Raw genomic sequence first — 21356 nt, 5'->3', positions numbered from 1 at the left:
ATTGTTCCACCTGTGGCAGAGCATGGGCGGAAGAGAAGGCTACCATAAAAATGGGTAAGAGAAAACAGCTATAATATTCGACAAATTTTAAATACTGAGTGTGGTTGGTACGACAGTTTAGAGTTCCTGGAGCCCCAGACACGAGGAGAGTAGGCACTCACTTGTAAGCTCTTTTCCACGGCGTCTATTAGTTAGTTGCACATGGAAACATGTGAGTCAGGGCAGGGGACCTGAAAGAGACACCTTTGGAGGCATGACACCTTTCATGTCTGCATGAAACTGTTAGCTTCTCGAACACTTCTCTCATATGCAGCAAAAGTCTTAAAAAGCCTTAAGCTGCTGTAGCTGAGGGAGAGGCACAAATAAAAAGCCATCTGTCCCTGAAGGAGTAACAGGAAACCTCCTGCCTGCACAGTGAGTCTTGTGCACAGCAGTCTGCCACTGGGGAGAGCAGCAAACCCTTTGCCACCAGGCCCAGGCCAAGTGCACTGCTGTTAAGGATGAGCAGAGGCATCAGCCACCTGGCCCTAGGGGTGAGGCAGGGAATCAGCTCTGGCAAAGAATCCTGCAGTGATACGAGGAGACATCTGTTCCCACTGGGAGAGAGGAAGGAAACGCTCTCTGACCTGAGACCACCCGCATATCGAAGGAAGAGTTTGGCTGCCCTGGGGAGGAGACGGACAGTAGCCCTGAGAAAAATGCAGCTCTGAGGTCCACGTGCATAGGGCCTGCCTAAGATTAAGGCTGGTCCAGAACAAACAAGAACCTCCATTTTCCTGTGAGTAACAGGCAACAGCAGTACAGCAATCTACCACGGGGTATGGTGGGCAGAGTGCGGAGAGCCTCTCTCGTGACACAAATGTGGAAGGTCTGCCGAAAGCTGAGCCTGGAGCAGAAACGTGGAGAAACCAGCCACAGCCACGCCAGGCCACGCTCGAGGCATGAAGCAGAGGAGAAGCTGGAGTGTTTGCAGTCGCTGGTGCACTGAAGGTGCTACAACACAGCAAAACTCAAACCACGCTCCACTACTAACTGGACTCGTTCAATCCCTCACACCAGTGACCTGATAGAAGAGGCATTACTATTTCTGGACTTAAATACTATTTAGCTCAGTCTCTTTTCTTCTTCTAAACATAATATCTGCGATAAAAAAAAAAAAAATTATGACACACAATAAAATAAGAAAGACACACACACACAAAATACCCAATGTCAAGAGAGAAAGCAGTCAACAGAGCCAGACCCAAAGATGTCCCCGGTGTTGGAACTATGAGGCAGGTGATTTAAAATCAATTTAAAAATTAAAATTAAAATGATTAATTGAGAAAACCATGCCAGGTGACTCTGCTGTGATAAGGTCCCCAACCTTCCACAGGTATGATAGTGCTGCACGTGGATTTTGTGTTAACAGGTGTCTGGGATTTTATAACCTTGGATAGAGGTTGGGTAAATGCTACATAATCAGAGTCAAGGCAGGCCATGCACGGGTCATTCTCTATTGTGCATCCAGCTGCAGATGGCTTTGCTTTCCATGCATAATAGATTTTCTATATGACTTCAAAATGGATATAAAAAAGCACCAGCAACCAAGATCCAGCAAATCCACATCTAGGAATTTATACTAAGAAAACATCAAAACAGTAAAAGATAAGTGCTCAAGGATGTTAACTGCAGAGTTATTTATTAGAGTGAAAAATGGGGGAAAATGCTAATCAGTAGGTGGTTGATAAAAAAACGATGGTACATCCAATAGTGGAATTGCTCTGCACACATTAAAAACAATAATGTACATGTATATTTTGACATTGACCAATGCAATATGTGTATTATGTAAGAAAGCCAAATATAAGTTAAAATTCCCATTTATATAAAAATTATAATATGCAATATCATATTATAATTCATGCATATATAATATAAAGTATATATGAATATACAGCATACATACAATTTATATTTTATCTATGATATTTACAAAAATTGTTAAGAGTGCTTTTTTTCTGGTAGTAGTAATTACAGATGGCATTTACTTGTTCCTTTAGACTTTCAGGAATTATCTTCATGTTTTACAACTGGTTCATATATTATTTTTAAAATAAGGAAAAAAATTGCAATAAAATGATGTGTGTTATGCAAAGAAACAAGAAAAGGACAGCAGCAGAGCTAGTGGTTCTGCAGGCTGTCAGGTGCAGGAGGGAAAGTAAATAAACGAGGTAAAGATTTCCATATTTTCTCCAGTTACCCAGGAAAGCATATGCCAATTGAAACAGAAAATAAAATTTACCATTTCAAAAACCAAAAATGTTTTACTTTCTGCCTGTAGATTACTTTAACAGCCAGTATTCTTAAATTGCAAGTGACAGAGACCCAACTCAAAAAGGTTTAGGCAAAGGAATATTTAGTAGCTCCTGGAATCTTAGGAAGGGTTGAATATCAAATGTAGGAAAGGCAGCAACACAGCTGGATCTCAGAAACGGATGGTATAAGGGACTGAAATGCCTCTGGGATTCTCTCTCTGCTTTATGTAGGCTGGTTTTATTTTCCTTCGCCTCACACTGTCTTTCCTGACAAGCCACGTGACATGGCCACCTACAAGTTCTAAGGCCTCACAGTCCCAGCCTCCCTATGTGACAGGGGGCCCAACCCTCCTCAGCTCTTGATGAGAACGTCCCACTGAAGAACTCAGGCTGACCCAATCGGCTGTGTACGAGAGAGAAGTTTAAGTAAGACAATATTAAATGAACTCGGTGGTTATTGTAGCCAAATGACCAGTTTCCAGAAGGAATTCTGTCCCCAAAAGACAAGTGGGCACATTGGGCAGACAAACAGTAGGTATTTACTATTCTGAAGTATATAATTGAGTTCAGAATCTTTATCACACTCCAACTTTTCCTAACATGTTATGTGATAGATTACTGAAACCACGTGTAAGCTGTAAAACCCTTTTATAAGTAGCATATGATGGATCCCATAAAGAATTTCTAGCAAACTAAAAAGAATTGTCGCATGATCTCTTGCATATCTGTTTGGAGGACCATATCACTTAAACTCCAATAAATTACAAAATCGATAACATAGAAAGCTTCTCTAAAATGGCAAAGCCTCCAAAATATTCCAGATACAGTTTCTGGTCTCTGAGTATGTATGATAATTGCAAACAGAGTCATATAAACTACAAATTGGATATAGGCAAGTGTTTTGGAAAGAGATATTCATTAAAAAAAATATGTCTTTTAAATGTTAGCCCAAGATGTAACAGCTGTGTCCATTGACTGAAAATGGCAGCTCGTAGGGTGGGTATGTCTGGGTGAAGAGACTTACAGACGTGTGCACACACAGTACTGGCAATATGTGCATCCACAGTTAATAGAGATTATATTTAGTAGGGGATTGTGAGTGCATAAATTTATTCTTGTTTGTTCATTATTTCTCAGTTGGCTCTAAGGAGTATTTGTTACATACACAATAAAAAAATTAGAAATGATTTTTGTTTTGTTATAGATGAAGAACTTCCATAAAGTGTTCAGAAGTAGTATACAGGTATTAATCACGCAAAACACCACAAATGCACTGCTAAAATATTATCAAATAATTTTGAGTATTCTATGGCACTATTCCAAGCACTCAAGCACTTTAATACATTTTTTAGTAATAGTAATAGAAATAGTCACTATCCAATTTGTACCTTTCTGAATTGTGGATTTTTACATGGCAAAGTCTCTCACAGGGGGCTATGTCTATATTCAATTTCCATAACAAGTGAATCCCAGGAAGATCCATGGCCTGCCCTATTAGATGCACTAAAATCCATGGGCAGTTTTAATTGTGAAAAGCTGCATATTAAGGGAAACCTGTAAGTGATTATTAAGCATGTTTCCTGCTATATAGTCTCTAAAATGCAGAGAAACCTGGTGGGTAGAAAACAGATGTCAAAAATGAGGACTATATTTCTACCTCATGCTTACAGACCTGTAGCCTCACACAGGGATCACCTTTCTTTGACAGAATCATCCATTCTCCTAAGAATCATAGGTTGGAAGTGCATTTTTGTTGTTGTTGTTGAGGAAGATCAACCCTGAGCTAACATCAATTGACAATCCTCCTCTTTTTGCTGAGGAAGATTGGCCCTGGGCTAACATCCATGCCCATCTTCCTCTACTTTATGTGGGATGCCTGCCACAGAGTGGCTTGATAAGTGGTGCGTAGGTCCGCGCCCAGGATCTGAACCTGCGAACCCCGGGCCACGGAAGCAGAGCTCCTGAACTTAACCACTATGCCGCCACTGGGCCAGCCCTGGAAGTACATTTTTTTAAACTTATGTTAAATTATGAAAGGGGATACAGCTGATTTTAGGTTGCTCGGTTCATATTCAAACAGCTGATCTGCCCTTGACCTTGAATTGTTACATCAAAACATCGTTAAGGCGGTAGGACATTGAAAGGAAGAGCCAGTGCAGTTTTCCCCATTCATATTCACAGATACGTACTCTCCAGGGATGGCACTAGTTCACTTTGTTCCAAGAAGCGATTGCCCTTGTTTAGAACTTCATGGAACACTTACTGACAGCCCAGCACTGAGAAATGATTCCCCCCTTATCAGTCTGGTGGAGAACAACTTGACAAAAACCTCCCTCTCACCGTACAGAAATAAATCTGCACCTAACACCAGAGAATCAATAACATATCAATGTGTTCAACTCTCTCACATGGATTCCTCTGTGTCCTACTCTGTTCAGAGCAAAGAGCTTTCACTCACATCAATCTACTATAACAATAATGCACGCTGCAGTAGATCATTACTCTATGAGCCGGTAGGCATATGCTGATGTTATCAATTCCAGACGAAGAACAACCATGAAGTGACAATGCTGCCCAAGGATGGCAGCTGCTGACAATGGAGAGAACACCTCAAAGAAAAGGCCATTACATAAACTCTGAAGTACTCTAACCACGCACTACATAAGATGCAATAAATAACAATCACAGAGTCATATTATCTCTTTGTGACCATTATTCACCTTCGGTTAGATGCACAGGGTCCAGTAACAGGACTTTTCTTTTAAGAAGGTGAAACCGTTCAATATTTTAAAGTAACATTAAAAGAGATTCAAGGAAGCAGTCCCAATCTTTACAGTTTGCAATAGCTTAGGCTGAACTCAGAGAAGACAAGGATTTGATAGACATATTAATCCACAGGACTTTTTCATTTTCCTGCAAAAATTAAATAGATGATCATGCTCTGGTAATTACATACATCTCGACTTTTTTTTTTTTTTTTTTTTTTGGTGAGGAAGATTGGCCCTGGGCTACCATCCGTGCCCATCTTCCTGTACTTTATATGCGGGACATCCACCACAGCAGGGCTTGATAAGCGGTGCGTACATCCGCTCCCTGGATCCGAACCTGCGAACCCTGGGCTGCATGCGAACTTAACCACTATGCCAACGGGCTGGCCCCTATCTTGACATTTTTTTTATCAAGTCAACCAAGGTAGTAGATTGCGTGTCCTTCTTTGTCAACAGAACAGCAGTGAATTTCTGTAAGTACCGTGAAAGAATGGAGAGCCTGTTCCTTCTTTGGAAAGTTTCTGAATTTTATAAATAGTTTCCAATTCCATATAAGGCTTCGGAGAAAGAAGGAAGAAAAACATAAAAATCTAGAGATACCTTTAAACCAAACTAGGAGCTGTCATAAATATAAAGAAACTGGTGTCACTAAATGCCATAAACATTTGGTGACAACGAGGGAAGAATAGCAGTGCAGGGAGTTTGGGGAAAAGCAAAACCAAGCTGTGCTGCTCTTGGGAAGGGCTGCTAGCCTATCAACTTTTTTTAAAAGAAATAAATTGACCTGCTCTCCAAGTGACGATGACATCACAATTTATTCTTCTTCTGCTTGTTGCGTTCCATGATAGACTCGCAACCTCTTCTATTAGAGCTCTCTTAAAAACAGGGTACTTTCTACTTGATTAAATGTGACACCAGCAAACTGTAAGAAGAGCCTTCTACACATCTTTAAACAGAAGAGAGAGAAGATATATCGTACAAGTTTATCTTACCGTAAAGCTTTTGGCCCAAAGTACATAAAGAGCTCCTTCCCCAAAGTTTCCACGCCACCGTAAACGCATCCATTAAACAGTCTCAAGAAATTCTGGCTGGAATCTTTATTATTATTCAGTGCAGCAGCCTATCAGAAAATACATACACACATGTAAACACATACAAACTCTAAACAAATTATAATTTAATTCTTAAACGTATTTATAGTACTTCACGCCCAGGTGCAACCCAATGAGAAGAATAATCTCCAACAAGTCAAGTAATGTAATCAGCTGTTTACATACATTTTGTCAAATTACTATGCAGTCATTTGAAAAGAGAGAGGCCAAAAAAATTAAGTGAAAAAAGTATTTGGCACACAATCAAAATGAGTTTCTTCCAGGACCTTATAGCTCTGCACATTGAAAGGAAAGCATAGAAAAATGACGTGAATGTTTTAAAACTAAAAACTAGGATACAGTCTTCCATTTCCAGAAGTATAGCCAAGGTTCCTGAAAGAGACTTCAGATCAAGACAGCTAAAAATGGTGGATAAAATATGAAAACAAAATATTTTGACCTGCAGTGATGAATGCATAAGCCAGTAAGGAATAATAAGAGGTCAGAAACCCTTGCCATTTGCAACGACATGGATGAATGTTGGGGGCATTATGCTAAGTGAAATAAGCAGACAGAGAAAGACAAATACTGTATAATTTCACTTACATGTGAAATCTAAAAAAATAAATGAACCAACAAAACAAAACCAGACTCGTGGACACACAATAGATTGGTGGTCACCAGATGGGAGCAGGGTTGTGGGGTGAGCGAAACAGCTGAAGGGGATCAAGAGGCACAAACTTCCAGTTATAAAATAAATAAGTCACAGGGATGTAACGTACAGCATGGGGACTATAGTCTATAATATTGCATTAACTTTGTATGGTGACAGAGGGTAACTAGACTTATTGGGGTGACCATTGCGCAAGGTATATAAATGTCAAATCATGAAGTTGTACACCCCAAACCAATATACTATTGTATGTCAATTATACTTCAACTAAAAAACAAAAACAGGGCCGGCCCTGTGGCATAGCAGTTGGGTGGGCGCACACCACTGCTGGCGGCCCCGGTTCAGATCCCACGCGCACTGACCGGCCGCTTGTCAGGTCATGCTGTGGCGGCATCCCACGTAAAGTGGAGGAAGATGGGCACGGATGTTAGCTCAGGGCCAGTCTTCCTCAGCAAAAAAGAGGAGGATTGGCATGGATGTTAGCTCAGGGCTGATCTTCCTTACCAAAAAAAAAAAAACAAAAAAACACACAAAAACAAAAACAAGTAAAAGTGGGAGAGAACCCCAAAGGTAAGAAGCATCCTGAAGCCAGCTTTTATCAGAAAGGCATTTACCGGACCTAAGGAACGAGAGCTCCAGTTTTCACAGTCTTGTAGGATGTGGGGGATCAGAGATAAAGCCTGGGGTTCCCCTGAGTAGGGGAATCTATTACAAGCCTGCTTCTCTCTTTCTCCCCAATCACAATGTTAAAAATGAAGGAAAAAGAAACCCACTACTCTTTCCCCCATCATGATATAAAACCAAACAACATATTGTTAGGATTACGATAAAGGTATTGAACACTGTAAAGAAGATCAAGGAAATCACGAACATAAAACAGCAGTCCTTCTGTGGGCAAGGGAAAGGGATGGGATTGTGTTTAGACATTGGTAACGCTCTTTGTGTCAAGCTGGATAGTATATATACTGGTGTTTTTTGCATTATTTTTTTTTATTCTTGAGATATGTTTTATAAATATTATTTAATTTGCACTCAAAATGTAATAAAAAATGTAAAACTATTATAAATGCATAACTATTATGTAAGATACAATAGGTACCCATAATTATATTTACACATTAACTCCTCATCTAAGATAATATCCTCACATACTTCTAACTGTTTCCTGTTTCTCAAGTGGACCTAAGGATTCTCAGAAGATCCAGGATGAAATCTGGATGGGGGGCTAGGTGGTGAGGAAGGGGTGTGTCTGGGAGATAATTATAAAACAGCTTTAGACACAGCCTAGGAGCAAATCACAACTTTCCCTCCACTTACAGGAGAATGACACTTAAGTGATTCTGAAACTTCTGGTTTAGAGACATCTATCATTCTAAATATTTACGATGATATGTCCACTCTATTCTTTATTTTACTAAATTGGCCCTTGTTAAAAAAGACACAACTCTAGTATTTAGTTCAAAGGGATAATAGGTATTAAAAAAAGATTGAGAATAGCTAGAGACTGACTTGTGCCCCCTCCAACATTCATATGTTGAAGTTCTGAAGCTCTAACCCCCAATGTGATTGCATTTGAAAATAGGGCCTTTAACAGGAAACTAATGAGGTCATAGGGGTGGGGCCTCGATCCAATAAGATTAGTAACCTTATAAGAAGAGACACCAGAGTCTCTCCCTCCTGTACGCTCAGAGGAAAGGCCACCTGAGAAGAAAGTAGACTTCTGCAAGCCAGGAAGAGAGCTCTCACCAGAACTCAAACTGGCTGGAACCTTGATCTTGGACTTCTAGCCTCCAGAACTGTGAGAAAATACATTTCTGTTGTTTAAGCCACCCAGTCTACAGTATTTTTATTATGGCAGCCTGAGCAGACTAAGACAAGAACAGACACTATTCTTCCACTAAATCCATTCACAGTTGTAATGACCACAGCCAAGGCTAGAATTTCCCAACTGCCTGAAGTTCAGGGAACTGCCTTTACAGCCCTCCTTTGCATAATAAGAACTGGGGAATCAATCGCAGGCTTAGAGTGACCAGTGAATAAATGCACAGAAGTCATTAAAAGTGACAGCCTTCCAGTTCTGCACAAATCACAGAAAGAAGCTGTGGGAGATCCTAGCATCAGGAACTATAGCTACACATGTCACCACGTCCTCAGAACATCTGCCTCTGATTCCTCTTCTCTTTCTCGGCTGAACTCGAGGGCTGACCACTGATTACCAAGCACTGGCCCGGCAGGCTTGAGTACTCAGTGAAGGAAAATATACTTTCACATTGGCCTTGTTTTTGCAGATGAATGTTAGAGCCCTGAAATGAGAAGCATCAAGAATCTTGATGTTTTTCTGCCTAAAGACTTTATGTTGCCACTTACATACACTTCAAGCCAAGTGTAGACTAAGATGGTAGGTTTCAATGTAGGTTTCCATGACAACCAATTAGTAGGTAAAAAGTTCTTATAAACTCGCCAGGACACTTAAAACAACGTATACAGAGCAATACAGATCTCTTATGAGTAAACTTTGCCTCAACATAGATTAGGTCTTATATTTCAAGGATCTCGGATTTAATGTCTTAGTGACATTTTAAATCTTCATTTCTAAATTAATAGTTCAGAGCCTGCTTCCCCACCACTCCGAAGTCAACAATCTCTTATCCTCTCCCAATATTCTTTACTAGCAATGGGCTTTAACCTTGCCCTCTGAAGTCCTGGCTTCTGTTAGGGTTCCCAGCAGAGGCTGGGTGATGAATCCGAACCTGTTGCGTACATACAGCCCTGGACACCATAGTAGCTTCCCCCACTTCTTGGTTGGGGCGCAATTTGCTGCTACTGCCAGCCCAGTAAGTCTACAACTCAACATCTATCCAATATGTTGGGAAAGGTACTCATGCACAGTCTGTCACACCCCTCCATCCCCTTGGCCACATAAGAATAGGACTTGGGCCTGGAACATTTCTTTTCTGGAAGATAAAGAGCCCTCAGCCTGTGCTGGGTTTATTGCCTTGGGAGGGAATAACTTTCCCTGTTCCAGGCTTAATGTATATTCCTATGTTCTGCTTAAGCACGTGTGTTCATCAATGGCCCTCAGGCGCACCCCAGCTTTTTGTATTTCAGACCCCAGGGGGAGGGTTCAGTGTCCTTCCACTGGAGCACAAAGTGGGGTGGGTGTAGTCACACTGTGGATCATATCCACTGGCCATTGGGGATGGAAGCATTGCAAGGAGCTGGATCTTGTGCACACTCTCTCCTCTTGCTATAAGTAGACGCTGTACCACTTGAACCTACTGTGCATGTTGACCTTTCTTAGCAACTTGGAACCAGACACTGGTTTCTTCCAGTGGCAATTATCTGCCTTTTACCCTTGGCCACTCTCATGTTATATTCTATCCTTTGGCACAGCCTGACCACTCAGTGAACACTGAAACACAATATCTGAACAGTCAATTGAAAAATTCTTCTGTCAGCTGCCACATCACTGTTTCTCACTGTACTACCCTAAATCTAATTGCCCCATTTTGCTCCTTTCCAAAATGGGAAACCACATGACTGAATTGCTCCCACTCAGCTACTTCTCTGTTCCCTTCTTTCCTCTACTTAATTCTGACTTTTCCACGTTTTATAATGGCTCCTGGCAAAGAGGCAGACAAGGTAACCTTGAAATAGACAGTGCTGTCACACACCTAATAAAACAGTAAATGAGTCCCAATTGTCTGATGTGAAGCCTGCTCACATTGCTAAATTAACAGCTTTGACAAGAACTTACACCATTTAGTTGAAAACTCTCAGTCAACAGCTATCATAGTTCATGTTATTCACCTGGCTGTGTCTAAAACTCTGACATCCTCTGACAACAAAGGTGGCATGCGACATGTGGAAAGACACTCCTCCACATTAAAAATGCAACATTCATGGCTGTCTACTTGGATTCACTCATTTTAGAAAAGTTTATTGACCTTCCACTAGGTATTAGGCCTTGATCTAGATGCTGGGGATTTATCAGTGAAAAAAATAATGAAAAACCTCCTGCCTTGACGGAGTTTACATTCTACTGGGGAGTGATAGTAAACAATAAACAGAATAACAGTATATTAGAAAATTTTGAAAAAAAATTGTGATGAAAAAGAGATCAAGATTAGGTGAGGGAGTCACAGGTTGCAATTTTAAATGGGGCAGTCATAATCTCATTGGGAAAATGATACTGGAGCAAGTCTTAAGGGAGTTGTGAGTGAGCCAGGATCCAGGCAAAAGAAACGGCAGTGCAAAGGCCCTATGCCACACAGACAGGATGGCTAGAGCACAGAGAACAGGGGAAGATGGTAGAAAGATGAGGTCTGACAAGATAAGAATCAGATCGTATGGCCCATGAAGTCCACAAGGTCCACTCTAAGGACTGGCTTTTTCTTTGACACAAATGAGGTAGCGGAAAGATATGAACTACATTACTTTTTTAAATGCTCTCTCTGGCTGCTGGGTAGAATTCTGGCTAAGGGGAGCAGGGGTGGAATCAGGGAAGGTACTTAGAAGACCACTGCAATGATCCAGACAAGAGATGAAGGAGCTCTGGGCCAATATTGTAGCAGCCCAGGTGGTGAGAAGTGGTCAGATTTTTGAATGTATTCTGAAGGTGGAACAAAGGGGAGTTGCTGGTGTATTGAATATGGGAGGTTTTGGGCCTGAACAATTGGAAAGACAGTAGTGCTATCAACTGAGAAGAAGATGATTTGGGTAGAATAGGATGGAGAGGAAGATCAGGGATTCGGCTTTGGACAAGTGAAGCTTGAGATGTCTCTTAGACGTGTAAGTGGAGATGTTGAGTACACAGTTGGATATGAGTCCAGAGTTCAGAGGAGAGGTCTAGGCTGGAGATGTGAATTTGTTTAGTGATCAGCATTCAAATTTCTTCTAAAGCTTTGAAACAGGATGAGATGAGCAAGAGAGTGAGCACAGATAAAGAGCAGGGACCCAAGAACTGAGGTCTAGGCCACCCCAAAGTTATGATGTCGGGGATAAGAGGAGGAAAGGGATGGTATGACGTCAGGGAGAAGAGGAGGAGGAAGCAGCAAAGGAGCCTGAGAAGGTAGCCGGCAAGGTAGGAGCAAAACAAGGAAGAGACGTGCAAGTACTGCTAATACATCAAGGAAGATGAACCTGACCATTGGATTTAGCCATGGAGGGGTGATTAGTGACAAGAGGTTTGCAGAAGTGATAGGAGGCAAAAGCCTAGCTGGAGTGGGTTAAGAGGCAACCAGCGGAGAGGAATTAGAGGCAGTGAGGTGATGTGAATATACAATGCTGTACAGGGCAACACAGAAATGCGGCGACAGCTGAGAGGGAGTAGAGTCTAGAGTGTTTTCTTTTGGTTTAAGATGGGATATGTTTGTATGTTGATGGGAAAGAGTCAGTAGAGAGGAAAAGATAATCATGCAGGAGACAGAACAGCTAGGCAAGAAGAGATGTTCAAGGACACATGTGGTCTGCTGGTCTTGGTAGGAACATGGACAGTTCATCTATACTATCAGGAAAGAAGGCAGATTACATGGGCTCAGATGCTGGTAGGTAGGTAGATATCCTACCTACCTGTCCAAATTGTCTTGTGTTGATTAAATTTTCTCAGTAAAATAGCAATCAAGGTCATCAACTGAGAGAAAGGTAGGCCACATGACCCTGGATCCTCTAAGGTTATATGTAGCATATAATAATATTGCTCAATTTTGCCATATTTTAACATGATATCTCCCGTCTCATCCTTCACAGATAGAAGCCAATGGCCTCATGGAAATGGTGTCACTGGTTCCATCCTACAGACATCTAGGAAAAAAATTCATGAAATCTCACTGTACGGGACCACATTAGAGATCCTTAATTACTTACATCAACTAAATGCTCATCAGTTGATGGTGTTAATCTTATTGAAAGGAAGTTCCCCTGTTTATATTTGCCTATATAACCTTGTGCTTACTAGGGTCATAATTTTCCCTGATTTTTTATTTTATTCTATGTGTTCTGAAAACCCAGATCATTTTCTGGGGAAGTTTTCCACTCTGTAAGGACTACTGCTCACTGTTCAAGGACCAGACTGGATCATCTAAAGCTGCCCCATTATCAAAACATCCAAATTGAATTCAGCAGTAATACATCATTGGGTTTTGTTATCATTGGCTAAACAAAATATTTAAGAGTAGAATTCAGATCAAATTTTTTTGTGCCACTCATTCTTAAACATATATTCTTAAATATATGACTCACATTTCAGAAGAGATTAATTGAAAGAAACAGTAAAAACATGGTAAAAAATATGGGTTCTTAACGAAAACCTCTACCTTTTCTTGCCCAAGTAGTCAAATGCCCAGGGCTCCTAATATTGTCTATCAGGAAGAAATTCAAACCTAGCTTATCCTGATTCCTATCCTAGATTTTCCCCCAGGGAATTCCTAACTATATACTAAATGGGTCTATAAGGTCCTGCCTCAGGATCAGAGAACCTACAGTGAGGGGAATCTGGGTCCATATATAGCTTACGGACAGCACAGCTGAAAAGGCCTCTATAACCAATGCTGATGGGTAGGTTAAAAAAAAGTTGTTATGGGGCCATAGCAGTCAAGTGTGTGTGCTCCACTTTCACGGCCCGAGGTTCACGGGTTCGGATACCGGGCACACACTTATGCACCGCTCATCTAGCCATGCTGTGGCAGCGTCCGATATATAAAGTAGAGGAAGACTGGCACAGATGTTAGTTCAGCGACAATCTTCCTCAAGCAAAAAACGGAGGATTGGCAGCAGATGTTAGCTCAGGGCCAATCTTCCTCACCAAAAAAACCCCACCAAAAAAAAAAAAAAATATATATATATATATATATATATAAATCAAGTTGTTATATCTGGGATTAATCCCTCTAGACATCCACTGACTGTCCTGGAGCAGACGTCTATATTCTCTCCAAATTACCATCAACTATCAGAGATTTTAGAAAGTCGAATAGGTCTAACCATGGGAAATTTGGCTATTTAGCAAAGGAAAGCCTCAGTGGATGGCCCTCCAAAACTTTATGGTTTCTGGACCACTTATTAACAAGACAAAGAGGAGTATGTGTCCTTGTAAATAAATTCTGTGCACAGGAGCATAGGAGGATGAAGCAAAAAATATAAAGACCAAGATACTTAAGATGCATGAGATCATTAAATTTCTTCACACAGCTGTCAATGAAAAGTGACATACATTGTCCTGGCTGACAGATCCTCAGAGAGAACCACAAACCAAATCCTTAAAGGTGTAATATGTCTTACTTATTTTACTGATGTTTTACCCGATTCTCCATAATTAAAAATAACATACAATATGACATCAAAAAAAGAAATGTTGAAAACAGTCATGAAATTAAAGTTGTATAAATAGTGTAAAAAGTTGTTTACAGCCTGAATAAGATGAATATTACAGCAGAGATGTCAGCAGAAGAGCAAGTGGACAAATGATCATAGGTAGAGAAACAGCCACTGTGGAAACATACAGACCTGACACCGCCCAGTGACTTCAGTGTAGCAGAAACTCTTTCAGCTACAGATGCCATATGACCTTGGCTTGAATATGTTTAAGAATGAGTTTTTTAATACTTGATGAGGTGTTTGGGAATTAAAATGAAATGTTTGTATAACCTCTTCCTTGCTCGTATATATAGTTCGTAATTCTTTCTGGTACTAGAATTTCCCCACCTGGGAAGCACAATAATCTCGAGGCTTTCTACCTGACCATCCTAGCATAGTCATAGTCACTGTCATGATACTTACCTTACTGAATGGCTATTTGCCTGTGACTTGTGTTTCTCCCTATTTGTCTATAAGCTCCTTGGGGACAGTAACTATGGTGTTGAACTAACATTCCTGCGAGCCTCACACCATGCCTGCAGTTCAGTCACGCCTGTGGGATTAATCAGATCCCTCCTCCTTTCCCTTCTAAAACTGAGTGGCTTTAAGATACAGGCGCGCTGTCTCCCACCCCCCACCTCCATCTTGCTTTACCTTCCCCAAGATTTCTTCGCAAAAACGTCTACTTATTTCTTCTCCTTTTAAAATTATTAACATCCCGTCTCTTATTTTCTAATTGTCCGCAACGGAGTGAGGTTTAAATATAAGAGAACCAAATTCTTATGACTACCGAAAGCTAGATGGAAGTAAATACTGTATTCACCAGAATTTCCCATAAAGTAAAAAGAACTTTACAGGAAGGCTTAGGAAGGGACTTAGGAAGGGACTGTGTATTTTCAGCAACCGGTCCTAGTGCGCCCTGGTTTTTATTGGAAATGTTTACTTAGCATTTAAATGGTTGCTTAACAAACATCTATTCTAATACTTCCTTTGGGTTTTGAAGGAAATGATACATAAAGATCTTCTGATTCAGTTGTCTATGACGCGGGCACTTGATCCAAGTCACTTGATTCCCAGTACACGATCATTTCTAAAATAATCAGCTCTGGGTAATATACTCGGGACAAAATAAAAATTTCAAATTATGATTGACATCCTGAAGCACCTGTATATATTTTTAACTGTTTTTTAAGACTCCATTTCAGGGGGAAATTCTGGATACCAGGGATGGTTTGTTCTACTTATTTTGAGAGCTACTGTGTACAAACTGGGCAAGGCTTTTGCAATAAACCTAAGATTGACAAGATATTCATTTGTCCTACTAGAGAATCTGGGGTTATCACCTCTTTGTATAAGCTTCAGCTGCCCAGACAAATTCAAAAGTTAATTTCCACAAGCCTATTACCTTTGCTATAACTATACACAATCGCCCGATATATACTTGACTTTCTTGTGTTGACCCTTATAATCCTGTTACTGTATTGTCTGAACATTTCATTGGTTTTTTTTCTTCCTGAAATAGAGATGAAAATCTCCTTTGCCACAATTTTAAGTATGATTGAGAAGGGTTCACCTTCCCATTTTCAAGATGCTTAATAATATGAAATCGTCAAAACAACATACATCTTCAGAGACAGCTCATGATTTATTGTGTCGATTACCATTTATTCTGCCTCTCCATGGGTGAACAGGAAGATGAACTTTTCAGAGCAGAATAAGACTTTTCCATAGATAAATATTTCAACTCTAGTGCAATTACATATTTTCCCCACAGAGAAAAAAAACACCATACTTACTGTTACAGTCTCTCCTCTTTTGTTCCTACATGTTTTTTTTTTCCCCCAATACAACACTTTTCTTAATCAGAGGTCACTTATCTACCAATTTAAACCATCCAAGAACCTAATTTTAAAATGGTCTCTAAGCACCAAAATAGAGGTCTTTAGGTCTGTACATCAAAACATAGTCTACAATTTTGTAACAGCAGAGCCTTCAAGTGCTTACTCAGAGGCTAAACGCTTTGTACATAATTTGAGAGAACCGAATGATGACAAACCTTTCATGAGGGAATAGGGTGTTCCTCAGATAAGTGGGTCTGGTGAGAAAGCCCTGATCTGGGAGAAAAAGGAACAATTATCAGGACATTTACTTTGCTAGGCACTAAGCTAAGAGTTTTATGTCCTCTAATCTAATCCTGACCTAATAATCCAAGATGTGAGTATGAGCATCTCCAGATAAGAAAGTGACAAAGAAGCTGGAATACAAAATCAAGATGATCAGATGTTCTTGTCTCTACATCATACCAAATACTTCAGTGTTGGATTAAAAGCTACAATGGCCATGGAAAATCACCTCCCTTAGTTTTCTCATCTTTGAGACTGTTACTTGTTCTCTGTTATCCCTTGTTCCATGATTCCATATAGGGCTGAATGCTGATCATAATGATCCTGTGTCATTAAGGTGAAACCATTATCAGCATCCATTTAAGAAGGTAAGGATGTATACAATGCATGTTCTATAAAATTTTAAAACCCCTTTGGATTTAAAGGAATAAGCTTCACTTAGCGGGAAAATGAATCTCTGGGGACGGCTGATTCCTTCATATAACGGCAATAAAATGAGCTCTGAAGGGGAAGAAGTGGACAGAAGGAGGAAACTTTTACTTTGTGGCTTCATTCTTTTCTTGAGGTAGGAATTTCCATATAAGCCAGATAACAAAATAGACATACTCATAATGAAAGATTCCAAACTGAATTCTTTTTTAAATCCATAATCATTTTGCACTATTCAAAACTTTGCTCTTCTCCATCCATTCAAACATTGATTAAGTGCCTACTCTGTTCATGACACCGTGAAGGAGGTAGGAAGATGAATAAGAGTAGCTAGCATATGAAACACATGTATCAAATCTTAAGGAGTGATGGAATAGGCAGAGGACCATGTTTCAAACGAAATGAATGCAGATAAACTGTTTCATATCCTGTTTTGTGACGGGAGATTGAAAACATATGCAGATTACATATCGATTCCCCTAAAATATTGTATCCACCCAACAATTAAAATCGGAGGATTGACTCTTCACAGCTCATTAACCAGACATGTTCATTTATATTCCAATATTGTTTCTTACCATAAGGTTTCACAAGCTCCTGCAGAGTTTTATGCAATGTGCTTACACTGTTGCATAATTTTACGCTGACAGGACAGTGGATCAAAACTCAGAGAAATAATACAGTGCATGCATGACTAGCAGATGCTGGAGTCTTCTATGGCTAGGCTTTCTTCTTCAAAACGAGGAACAGTTGTCACAAGGAGATATGCATTAAGGTATGTTCTCAATGAACTTCAAACAGGAGCAAAGAGAAGACTATATGACAGAGTAACCGGTTTATTATGGCAGCAGCGACACAGGTGTGGTGTTTTTGGTTGCTTCTTCAGAACAATGATTATCTGAAGTTTAAATCATTTCTTTTCAATGCCCAATTAATATTTCTTTAACTCACCTTTGTATTTTTCCATGTTTACTGCAACGTAAAGAACACAGTATGAAGTTATTACATTATTTTTAAATGCTGTCTTGTGAAAACTAACGATTTCAAGCCAGAAGCAGAATCATTTAAATAGCTTTAACTCTCTGGCATAAATGCCTAGGAAACATGGGATCGTCTGTTACAGTAAGGATCATGCCAGAGGTCTGTGACAACCCACCATGGTTTGATGAAATTTACCACGGATCCAACAACTCTCTAAAATGCAAAAGACCCTTCATGTTTACAAAGATTATTATTTTTTTAGATCAAAGGCCCAGAAGGGGAAGCCATGGCAAAATATTTAGAACTTTCCCAGTAACCACAAAGAGATTATTAATTCCATATTGATTTTCAAACCCAGTTCCCATAGAAGCAGATTCCTGATCCTAATCACAAAGACCTATTCCAATTTTTAATACCTCTTTCTGTCAAGGTATCAAACATAATAGCTTTAAGTGCAAGGCTTTTTATTTAAGGGGTACAGCTTACTTAGTATTGCTTCCAAGTAATGTTAATAATAATTGCCCAACCATTAATGAAGCATTTGTATTATATTATCAGGCTGCACTCTTTTGTGCAATCTGAACATGGGAATGGAAGCCATTAGAAGAGAATTATCAGAGGAGGTAAGAGAATTGACTAAATCGAACAAAACTAAAAATGGTGGCAAATAGCCAAAAAGCCAAGGTCTCACTTCCCTAGTTAATAAATAATCACTACTACATACTGAGCGGTATGGTGTTCCTGCCATTGAACGAGCCGCTTGCCTACTGAATCTTTTATAACCAAGAAGAGCTATGGCTAAGACTGCAGGCTTTGCAAATTCAACCCCTTACTAGTCATGTATCTTGGGCAACTTATTTAAACTCATTCTGAGCCTCACATTCCTCCTCTATAGAATCAAGTTAATCCTTTATCATACGGTTATTATTTCTCACAACTAAATGAAACGTAGAAGTTCTTCAAAGGCACTTTATGCCTTGCCACTAGAGATAATCACAACTTAAGGGAAATGTTCATGCTATTTTGGCCTAAATACCAGTGAGGTGTATCTATTTAAAACATTAAGTTGGATTCTCACAGCACGAATTTTATCTTATTCATCTTTGTATCCCCAGGAGCTGGCATAAAACCCAACACAGAATACGTTATTGCTGACTGATGTAAATTATGATATCCATAAACATATTCATGTCATATGCATTGCCAAGTCCTACTGCTTTTACTTCTGAAATAGCGATGCTGTTTCCTTCTCCTCATCTCCACCACCAGCACTCTGGTCCAAGCTCCAGCCACTCCCCCACTGGATTCCTGCAGTCATCCCCTAACTGAGGGAGCAGTGTCTACTCTGGCTTTCCTCCAGTCTTTTATTTTTCCTTTTCAAGGTAGAGTGATCTTTTCAAAGTGTAAACGGATCTTACCACACTTCAGAGACCCCCACTATTCCTTAATTGTTACTTTCCCAGCAAAGCCTTCCCTGACCTTCCTATAAGTCCTCATAGAACCATGTATCTCTCCTTCAGAGAACTTATCAATTTATATTTTGTTATGTTCTTATCCAATGAATGTTTGTGTATCTTCCCAACTAAAGCATAGGCTCCACGAGGGGAAGCATTAGCTTTTGTTCCCCAGGTGCCTTGAGTATTCAAAATTTTGTTGAATGAGTGATTTTTATAAACATCTATATATATATATATATATTTTTTTTTTTTGGTGAGGAAGACTAGTCCTGAGCTAACATCCGTTGCCAATCCTCCTCTTTTTGCTGAGGAAGATTGGCCCTGGGCTAACATCCATGCCCATCTTCCTCTATTTTATGTGAGATGCCTGCCACAGCATGGCTTGGTATGCAGTGCATAGGTCTGCGCCTGAGATCCGAACCTGCGAACCCTGGGCCCCCGGAGCGGAGTGCGTGAACCTAACCACTACGCCACCAGGCCGGCCCCTAAACATTAATATTCTTAACAGACCACTCAAGATCCATCTCTGTGGTAGCCTGAAATGATTTTGAGAAATATTATAATAAGAGAATACAGAGTACTCACTGATACATAAAGTCAAAATAAATAAAATACAAGGGCAATTGGAAGGAGATGCAAAACTTATTTTTTTTCCAAGTTTGAAAATGTATTTTCTCAGACTTAGAATTTCATTTCTTCCAAGTTGTAAGCATATGCTAATTTCATAGCAGGCAACTTTTTCTTCCAGGACCAAAGGCTATGACAAAGCTTTGCAGGAGAAATTAAAATACAGCACAATATTGCACGCATCCATGAAATACAATCATCCATACATCTAAAGGGCTTTTAAAGCATGATAGCTTAATCAGAATATTTTTAGTCCAAGTTCTAAATTCTTACCAAATGAATATCACACCATCTGCAATGAATGCCTGAGTGGCAAGAAGCTGTGCTACAACTTACTTTAAAAAGGAATAAATTCACTTAAGGGAATCAGAACTGGGTGTCACTGCCCCTTCATTAGATGGCAACATTAAGTTGAGTGGGAAGGTTAGTACTAAACTTTCTACACGCAATTTTAGAATTATATACTGGTTGTGATACACTTATCAATTGCAGAATATTAGGCGAGCGAGAAGCTAGAATTTTACGCTAAAGGCTTAATGCCCTAAAAATGTGAAGGAAACAGTCAGAGGTTGCAGAGATCTGACAATATTAACAGCAGAAAATGCAGCTATAGACATAAGGAAACCATCTTTTGGTGGGTTGTAAGTAAGTCAAGCCAGGTGACATGGAATAACACTTTCCTTCAATTCCCATCTGGGCATGTCTCTGGCAGCCTTAGCCAGCGCTACAGTAGTTCCCTACTACGCAGGCGCACTAGCAGGCCTTCTCCCTCCAGTAAAGATGAACTTTGGGAAACGCGGCGCCCCAGGGAGAGTGGACCAGAGCAAAGAGATGACACTTTGGACCCCGGAAACCTGATGAGGTCTTCATTCCATTTTCCCTTGCTGGCCCCATAGCAAGTGAAAGGAACTGCTCACCTGGGAAGGGACCACAGCTACCGAGGCTGCCCCCCGGCCGGGGTCCCCCAGGCTCTGCAGAGTGCTTCCCCGCACGTCCGTCACTGCCTGGCCCGGGCGCACGCGCGCCCGAATTTTCTCTCCGCTTAGAGTACAGCCTGGTCCCTCCACCATCTCCCGAGCCGGCACTGTGGCCCACTGGTTGCAGGGCCCTGACGAGAAACCTGCTGTGCAATCTACTCTCTGCGCGGGTCCTTAACTCCGCGGAAGGGAAGTTCAAATCTCCCGCGCGCCCGGCCCCGCCCACTCCCCGCCCAGACCCCGCCCACGCCACGCCCCGTCAGCCTCCCCCGCCGGCGCTGGCCGGGCCCTGCGGCGCAAGCGCAGTGGCTCACCCCTTAGGGTCCGGATACGGGATTGCAATGGACAAAACGCCAGCCCAGGGATAGTGGAACTCACCTAACCTGGCTAAACTGTAAGAGCAGAGGCAGTTGGGATCTCAGAAGTGCCAACTTTCTTTTCTTTGCTTTGAAGTTTTGCCTATGTCCTTGAGTTACTCAGTACACGCACATCTGTGACCTTGTCCTCTTATTCTGGCCTAAAGTCCCAGGTTGTCGCAGGCAGTCTGGCGGGCCTCTGGTTTTTGTATGCCCTATTTGGA

At 40.7% G+C, this 21356-nt stretch overlaps 1 protein-coding gene across 4 annotated transcripts in view; it reads right to left on the bottom strand.

The window, feature by feature from the left end:
* NEIL3 (nei like DNA glycosylase 3) overlaps positions 1-20952 on the bottom strand; it is a 49233-nt gene extending 28281 nt beyond the window's left edge. For all 4 annotated transcript variants that reach the window (XM_087418317.1, XM_087418316.1, XM_004428718.3 and 1 more), the window contains exons 1-2: positions 20717-20952; positions 6058-6185 (exon numbers count right to left, since the gene is read on the bottom strand). In XM_087418317.1, the coding sequence (XP_087274443.1) occupies positions 6058-6185; positions 20717-20869 (281 nt within the window). In that variant the 5' untranslated portion in view covers positions 20870-20952. The remainder of the gene's footprint in view (positions 1-6057; positions 6186-20716) is intronic.
* Between the last annotated feature and the right edge of the window lie 404 nt (positions 20953-21356).

This window comes from Ceratotherium simum, chromosome 28, assembly GCF_057802395.1.
Source record: "Ceratotherium simum simum isolate JZ-2026a chromosome 28, ASM5780239v1, whole genome shotgun sequence".
NCBI classification, from domain to species: domain Eukaryota; kingdom Metazoa; phylum Chordata; class Mammalia; order Perissodactyla; family Rhinocerotidae; genus Ceratotherium; species Ceratotherium simum.
The sequence above is the reverse complement of the archived record's forward strand: the minus strand, read 5'-3'. Positions and strand labels throughout refer to the sequence as shown.